The following is an 8,574-nucleotide window of genomic DNA, read 5'->3' on the forward strand; positions in this document are numbered from 1 at the left end:
GTTATGGCTCATTGCCATATTCTGTGGATTATCAGTGCCTTTGTTCTGTTCTGTGATGCAAATGATGCCTTTAACTCGTTGAAGAAATGTCAATTAAAGGTCATTGAAAGAGACGCTTCTTTTCTTTGCCAGGTCACACATAACGGTTGTTTTCAGGAGGCATTTACAAATGGCAATTCCAAATGGGCATGCTATCTACATTACCATATGCACACAATCATTTCAGTGCAATTTTACCAAGCTGAAACATAGCTTCCAAAATACCTATTATTTGTCAACGCATAATCTGTTTGGTGTATTTTTAGATCCCGGCAGCTGTAAGGATCCTAAAATTACAAGGGACAGAGAGGACAGCAGGACTGGAGTGTGCATGGCAGCAGTAATTAGTGGAGGGAAGTGGTGGAGTGCACAGAGACACTGTAGCATATGGGTTATGACATGATAAACACTTCAGCAGATTCCCCAGAGCACCTTTACCATTCAGATAAACCGCATCAACAGCCTGGGACACATTTAAACACCAGGCACGCACCTGCTCAGCATCAAACACGCACATTCACACTCATACACCACATACACAAGCCCTATTAGGAGTTAAGGCTCCCATAGAATTTCATTTTGTAAAGCATGCAGACATACCGGGCAATACAGGGCAAAACATTAAGTACAACTTATTCATTTTTTTTCATTCAGAATGTCCACCCTTATTCTTTATTTTAGCTTCCATTCTTTTCAGCAGACTTGCTTTCACTTTTTATAGAAATCTGCAGGGATGTTTTTCCACACCTCCAAAAGTTCAGTCTTGGAAGTTACATTTTCTGCTTCTCATGATCCAATTAATCCCAAATACATTCAATGGTTTCCTTCTCTCAGTACCAGTATCTTGATGGATAAGCATCTTTTTCGATTTGTTCAGATCCGAAGTACGAGTGGAGTTTGATTTGCTCCTCTCTCTCAAATTTTTAATTTGTTTTGAAAACTCGTAACTTTCATTTATTTTACTTTGACTTTCCCACTTTTATGTAATTGGATTGTAGTCCAATTATATGTAGTCTCTTCATATATATCATAAATATCTCCTGTAAAATGAATAACGTGTGCTTATCATTTTGACTGAAAATTAAATAGATGAATTCTCTGCGTTTCTGACTTTTGTCCAGTACTGTATGCACACACACACACACACACACACACACACACACACACACACACACACTACACAGCTGTTGTACTGCAGTGTAACTATGAGACAGTGTTCAGTGTTGACTTTGCTGTACACAGCATTTTAAACTGATGACATAGTTTTTTTTAGCGCAAGTGTTAATGCTCTGGTCGATGCTTCCTCAACAGCAGTTTGGCATGGCTTAGTTTAGCGAAACCCAAAAGGCAAGAAAACTCACATTTGAAAACTGGTTCCTCTTTTCATGCATTTTACTGTGTTTTTGAGCTGATATTTAAAAAGTGTAAAGCAATCTATAGTCCATTTTTTCCTCACATGCATCTCTAAAGCACCGGCAGAAATTCAGATACAGATACATATACAGGCACATTCATGATTTCATGATCTATAAAATAATCTTTTTTAGCACATTCAGTAGATGCATGATGTTAGTTAGCAGAAGTTACACATGACTCAAGTTGTTGCATCACTTTGCTTGTCTGACAATGAAATAATGATACATTTACTATTTTATAATAATGATAACAATAATAATACTTCTTATCTGTATTATTCTTATTATAGGTAGATATCTAAATATATTTAAATACATAAACAAAATATGTAAACTATTTCCAATTGAATCACTTCACTTAACACTTCACTGGGGACATTCTGACCCACAAAAAGCACTTAATATTTTGTTATGTACTGTAATTTTCTGTAGTGCAGCATTGTGTTCCTCAGCCTCTTTTTTGACACAGTTCATGATTTTGTTGTGTTTTTGTGTTTTCAGTGTTTTCTCATGACAATACCCAGCATTCACTAGATAGGTGATACAGATGCAGTAAAGAAATTCTGAGTGCTAGCATAGCCACTAATGTAGAGGCTAATATTTACACATGATATTAAGATTACTGCCCCTACACATTTATATTACACATGTGGTGTTGGGGTGAACCCTACATCGCCTGCTGTCAGTGTGCATGTGTGTGTGTCTGTGTGTGCATACGTGTGTGCGTGTGTGTGTGTGTGTGTGTGTGTGTGTGTGTGTGTGTGTGGAGCGTGTTTGTGAGGGTGCACAACATGAAACGGTTGCTGACTGGCTACAGCTGCTAAAGGAAAACCCTATGCAGGTCACTTGTGATATTTTAAACATCTGACATTTTTACATAAATTGTTATATTGTTGATTTTAATAATAATAATGTGGTGGATCCACCAGACCCAGTGAGTCACAAACACATGAACACCACAAGGGTTAAACTTGAAAATACTGTGGCACGTCTGTAGGAGGTGTTTAGGCATGTTTACAGATATAGCAATGGTTACATTTTTTATTTTGGCCAGAGTATTCCTTTAAGGTGCGCATCTAAAACATTAGGTGAGGAAAAACTCAATTCTCTGCAGAGCTGTGGCCTGGAAGGAACCCAGTATAACAAGCCAAATCTGAAACAACTAATATTTCAGGTTAGATTTGTAATAGAACATATTCTGTAGTTTCCCTCTGATATCCAATCCTGCATTTTCTCCTGATATTCACCCAATATCAATACCCATCAATACCGATATGCCTTCAGCAATTATTTTAAAACCTACTGCATATTTGCACCATATTTACACCAATTCCTGTGTGACTTTTTCATGTTTTCTTAAAATTCTTTGTTGTCTCTGGGAGGTGAGCGCAGTCTAGAGCAAGCGGAGCAGCCAGAATGAGAGCGCTCGCGCAGGTTGTAGTCAAACGCAGGCAGGATCACTAGACTAGGATCTGAGTCTACAGGAGTGTTATCAACATCACTCGCCATGATGTTCTCTACCAGACACATGATGGCTGCATCAATGTTTGTGCTGTCCTGAGAATGTGTGTGTGAGAGAGAGAGAGAGAGAGAGAGAGAGAGAGAGAAAGGGGAAAAAGGGAAAAAGACGATTATGCATGTTTACAGACATAGCATTACATTTGGCAAGATTGCTCCTTTAAGGTGAGCATCTAAAATATTAGATGATGGAAAATACTATTCCCTGCAAAGCTGTGGCCCACAAGGAACCCAGAATGACACACCAGATGCTAAACATCTACAACCCCATTTCCAAAAATGTTGGGATGTTGTGCAAAATGTAAATAAAAACAAAATTCAGTGACATGCAAATCATTTAAACCCTATATTTAATTTAAAATAGTCTAAAGACAACATATCAAATGCTGAAACTGTGAAATTTCATGTTTACCGCTGTGTTGCATCATCTCTTCTTTTAACAACATTCTGTAAGCATTTGGGAAATGATAACAGCTGCTGTAGATTTGAAAGTGAAATGTTTTCCTATTCTTGCTTGATATCAGATTTCAGCCTCTTAACAGTTCAAAGACTCCTTTGTACTGTTTTTCATTTCATTTTGCACATTTTCATTGACAGGTCTGGACACCCCCATCATGCATACCATCATAAATGCTAGTGTTTGAACTGTGGTTTTTGAAATTTTGAATTCCTACACATTCTCTGAATCTTTTAATGATATTATGTACAGTAGATGACGAATTAGCAAATTTCTTTGCTATTTTATGTTGTGAAACATTATTTTGTTTGAATTGTTGCACTATTTGCCAGCATAGTCTTTCACAGAGTAGTGAACACCTCCTCTTTACTTCTGAAAGACTCAGCCTCTCTGGGATGCTTTTTAAATACTCAATCATGTCATGTCACTGACTTTTTGCCAGCTAATGCAATGATGATACTATATGTAATCTAACATTCATTGCATGAACATTAATGAAATAATGTGATTTCAGCCAGTAAATCCTAATTGAATTGAGATAATGAATAAGGAATGAGAAGAGGCTCATGATGCATAACAGATTTATGTATACAAACCAAAAGATCAACAATTCAAACAAATCAAGTTGCTGGACTAAAAACACACACACAGTCTCACACATTCTGTGAGAGGCAGAGGTTTGATCTCTTACCTTTGCTGATGTCTCGTACCAGCCTATAAAGCCGTGCTCTCTGGAGAAAGCCTCCAGTTTGGGCTGTTTGGCACACAGGCCGTGTTTCTGCTGGTCACACTTGTTGGCCAGTAGAACAGCTGGTACTGGTCGACCGTTGCTAAGGGTAACCTTAGAGTCTAAGTCACCCTTCCATTTGAGCACAGCCTGAAAAGTGGAGGCTCGGGTCATGTCGAAGACAACCAAGGCCCCCACTGCTTCCCGGTAATACACACGTGTCATGTTGCCATAGCGCTCCTGACCTGGAAAGCATGGCAAAATATGAGAGAGAGGAGAGAAAGTTAAACTTTTGTGATCGAAGGCAGGGCTGGGAGTAATGTTTGTGTAGTGGTTTTTCCTAATAAGGCCTTTAGAAGGTAATGTTTGTTTATGTTTTGTTTCTTAAAAAATGCCTTTATAGGGCAGCGCTGAGTGATGTTTGCTTATGTGGTGTTAAAAACATCTTTAGAGGGCAGTGGTGATTAATGTTTGTTTATGTGGTGTTAATAACACCTTTAAAGGGTTGTGAGTGATGTTTGTTTATGTGGTGTTAATAACATCTTTAGAGGGTAACAGTGAGTGATGTTTGTTTATGTAATGTTTGTTAATAACACCTTTAAAGGGCGGTGGTGAGAAATGTTTTTTTTATGTAATGTTTGTTAATAACACCTTTAAAGGGCGGTGGTGAGAAATGTTTTTTTTATGTAATGTTTGTTAATAACACCTTTAAAGGGCGGTGGTGAGAAATGTTTTTTTTATGTAATGTTTGTTAATAACACCTTTAAAGGGCGGTGGTGAGAAATGTTTGTTTATGTAATGTTTGTTAATAACACCTTTAAAGGGCGGTGGTGAGAAATGTTTGTTTATGTAATGTTTGATAATAACACCTTTAAAGGGCGGTGGTGAGAAATGTTTGTTTATGTAATGTTTGATAATAACACCTTTAAAGGGCAGCAGTGAGTAATGTTTGTTTATGTAATGTTTGTTAATGACACCTGTAAATGGCAGTGGTGAGTAATTTTTGTTTATATGATGTTTGTTAATAACACCTTTAAACAGTGGTAGTGAATAATGTGTGTTTATTGGATGTTTGTTAATAACACCTTTAAACAGGAGTGGTGAGTAATGTTTGCTTATGTAATCCTTGTTAATAACACCTGTAAAGGGTTACAGTGAGTAATGTTTGTTTATGTAATGTTTGTTAATAACACCTTCTGAGGGCAGCGGTGAGTGATGTTTGTTTATGCGGTGTTAATAACACCCTTATAGGGTTGTGAGTGATGTTTGTTTATTTGATGTTTGTTAATAACACTTTTAGAGGGCAACAGTAAGCAATGATATGATTAACAATGTTCTGTATTGTTATTATTGCTATAATAGTTGTTATAAACTGAGTGAAACGCTCAACACTACTTGGGAACATCAGTTAAATCTCTTTTTAATGAAATATGCAGTTCATGAAGTTTAAGTACTGACAATACTCATGATATGTGTACAAAGGCTTATTGTGATATAATTTATCATGATAATAATACCATATCATCCACCCCTACTGTCAAATGATTAGGTTTTCACAGTCTCACGTGTGTTGGCTGTTTACTTGAATCTGATTACCTCTATCAGATTAAGTGGTCAGGTTTGTGTTCTGGATGTGTGCGTCCTTGTATGTATGTGTGCATGTAGGTGATGTGATTTGCTGAGCTTTCTCTCACATGACACAAATTTAACCAGCTGATGACACCACGCGACTTCCATCTCTGTGAACAGTGGGCATGGACAGAGGGAGATTTAGCCCACTCTGAACACACACACACACACAACAAGCAGACAGGCGGACACTCCGAATGGAGGAGGAATGTTTAAACAAAGCATTCCATGATGGTGTGGGTAACAGGATCAGTAATAGCAAATCATTAACACCGCTGACACTGTGACTGCACAGTCACAAATTGACAGTCATTCTTTGGGATAACCCTGATTAGGAGATTATTATGATAATCTCAGTAAACAAGAAAGTCATTTGGACATATATAGAAGATGTTTGCAAGACTTTTTGGTGATTTACTGACATAGTTTTCCACAATAAAGACTGAGTGAACAGCAATCTAACGTCTAATGTGTTTTCACCCAATCTGAATAATGAAATGTGTAAAATGTGACCACTCTCATTCAGATGGGTTCAAAATGCGCCGTTCTAGAGAAACTTACTGTTCCACAATTGTTCACAGTGGTGCTCAGAGGCCCGACCAGACATCTGAAGCATTAAATGCCTTCAACAGGAAGCAATTGAATAACATGGTTACAAATATGCTGCCTGATGTCTGACACATTGTTTTTTGGTAGTTTTAAGATACAATTTTGGCCTAAAATGTATTTTTTAATCTATCCAGGGTGGAGAAGTACATGCAGGGCATTATGAGGCAAAATAGTCCCCGAAGTAAACTTAGTTTTTTTTCAGATTTGGAACTATTTTAGCATCATCAACACTAAATATAAAAAGAATCAGAAGATTCTTGTAGATTCGCTGGTTGAATAAAACAGTTATGTTTGCACTGCAAACATCATGACTCCTGGTTCCTGTCACCACCACTGTGAAGAAAGCTGAGTCTGTAAGTTTCTTTAGAACTGAGTGTTTCACAACAAGCCACTCTGAACAGCTTTGTTTACATCCTAACAACCGAATTATGCAGAAATTTTCTAAAGGCAGTGGAATTCCCCTTTGAAGAGAGCAGCAGCTACTTGGGAGTCTACACTGAGAAATGTAATGCGAGAAATGTAAAGTATTTGATTCAAATATGTACATCATTTCCACATGAATAAAGTTATTATATTACACATCAACACAATTTAGGTAAAAAGTAAAAATACGATCATGCTGATGTAATATATTTGATTTATGTGCACATTTGAATCAAGCCAACTCAGTGCATCACTCTGTTCCATTTCTACTTGCACAAACACTTGAGAGGAAGTTCATAAAGGCAAAGTTTGGTGGAGAAGTGACTGTCCAGCTGGCGCTGACCCTGCTCAACCTACCAGCGATGTCCCAGAGCTGCAGGCGGACCACTGTCTTGTGGTCCCAGTTGAGGACCTTCAGGGCGAAGTCCACCCCGATGGTGGCTCTGTAGTGCTGGGAGAAGACCTGATGGACGTAGCGCTTGATGATGGCCGTTTTGCCCACGCCTAAGTCTCCGATGACCAGCACTTTCAGCAAACGCTCCTGCTGCATTCCCACGCAATGACTGACCAAACGGGACTCCAAAAAACCAGAAAACTTGGTTATCTCAAGTGTTGAAGAACAGATGTGGTTAGACTGCACATTTCCTATTGCCCCCTAGTCCCTTAAACTCGCCCTCTCATACACAGGGCAAGATGTCCTTCGAGAAAGCCGCTGAAATAGTCCACCCCACACAAGCAGTTCACAAAAACTGTCATAACTGTTCAGACACGTTGCAGCTGAATAAAGTGCGCGTGGCTGAAGTGTTATAACTTCAGCGACACTTCAGTGCCCGCCGTCAGCTCGTGTGGTCACAAAGCAAGTCCTGTCCTGAGAACAAAAACTCTTCTGCTTCAGCAGCACCAGCGGGCTGTCTAAGAAAAGTAACTAGAAAAGCCAACGCAGCATCTGCTGAGTACATCTGAAACGACCAAAAAACTACATCTCCCATAATCCTCCGGGTCCGCCATGTCCGCCTGTAAAACCTGTATTATAGCGAACCGTGTTAAAAAGATACAGAGATAGTCCGATTAAAGAGACCATAGAGAGTGTTACTACTATTCAATAGCGTTATACTCTGATTATAGAGCAGCTGGTATGAAAGACTTAAGGATGAATTAATGACCTTGATCATGGTCCAAAGGCCTTTAACTGCCAGGGTTGCTAGAACAACCAGGCCCAGTACAGATCATAGGGTGGGGACAGTGCTCTACAGATGTAAAAACTGGAAGAGTGATTAAACCAGGAGCGTCCAGTCTCATCCTCAAAATGCTGGCGTGGCTGCAGGTTTTCATATCGGTCAAGCAGGAGCTCATCTGAGTCCCATCGCTTAATCAGCTGGACTCAGTCTTCAAACTATTGTTCACTGGTCCTTCTTGGTTGGAATGAAAACCTGCAGCCACACTGGCCCTTTGTGGATAAGACTGGAACCCCTTGGCTTAAACCATGTATTATAATGACCAAATCACTCAAATAAATCAAGAATTGTTACGTGTCCTCGGGCACCTCATCATACTCTGCTGTTTTATTGTGACTGCATTAAAAGGCTAGTTCTGTGTTTGCTGCTATTTTAATAGACGCTTGGTTGTCAGATCAGGGTGGAGGGCAGTTTATTAGCATTTAATGACTGCAGAAACACATCTTGCTTCAGTTTTTAAACAGAATTGTGAAGTAAACCAATCAACATTCAACTGTCCTTACATTTACAGTCATGTGCTAA

At 38.9% G+C, this 8,574-nt stretch overlaps 1 protein-coding gene across 1 annotated transcript; it reads right to left on the minus strand.

The window, feature by feature from the left end:
* Positions 1 to 1,413: 1,413 nt before the first annotated feature.
* Positions 1,414 to 7,763, minus strand: zgc:162171 (uncharacterized protein LOC565931 homolog). Its single transcript, XM_017710232.2, has 3 exons — positions 7,175 to 7,763; positions 4,121 to 4,401; positions 1,414 to 3,011 (listed from the first exon to the last, which is right to left on the minus strand). The coding sequence occupies exons 1-3, from the start codon at positions 7,365 to 7,367 to the stop codon at positions 2,811 to 2,813; spliced, it is 675 nt and encodes a 224-aa protein (XP_017565721.1). The 5' UTR covers positions 7,368 to 7,763; the 3' UTR covers positions 1,414 to 2,810.
* Between the last annotated feature and the right edge of the window lie 811 nt (positions 7,764 to 8,574).

Source organism: Pygocentrus nattereri, chromosome 2 (assembly GCF_015220715.1).
Source record: "Pygocentrus nattereri isolate fPygNat1 chromosome 2, fPygNat1.pri, whole genome shotgun sequence".
NCBI classification, from domain to species: Eukaryota; Metazoa; Chordata; class Actinopteri; order Characiformes; family Serrasalmidae; genus Pygocentrus; species Pygocentrus nattereri.

Excerpts from the sequence above, each read along its gene's own strand:
- zgc:162171 (XM_017710232.2), bottom strand. The coding sequence starts at position 7,367 with ATGCAGCAGGAGCGTTTGCTGAAAGTGCTGGTCATCGGAGACTTAGGC. Across the intron at positions 4,402-7,174 it reads GCAGCTCTGGGACATCGCTG|GTCAGGAGCGCTATGGCAAC; the intron begins GTAGGTTGAGCA and ends CATGCTTTCCAG. Across the intron at positions 3,012-4,120 it reads GGTACGAGACATCAGCAAAG|GACAGCACAAACATTGATGC; the intron begins GTAAGAGATCAA and ends ACACATTCTCAG.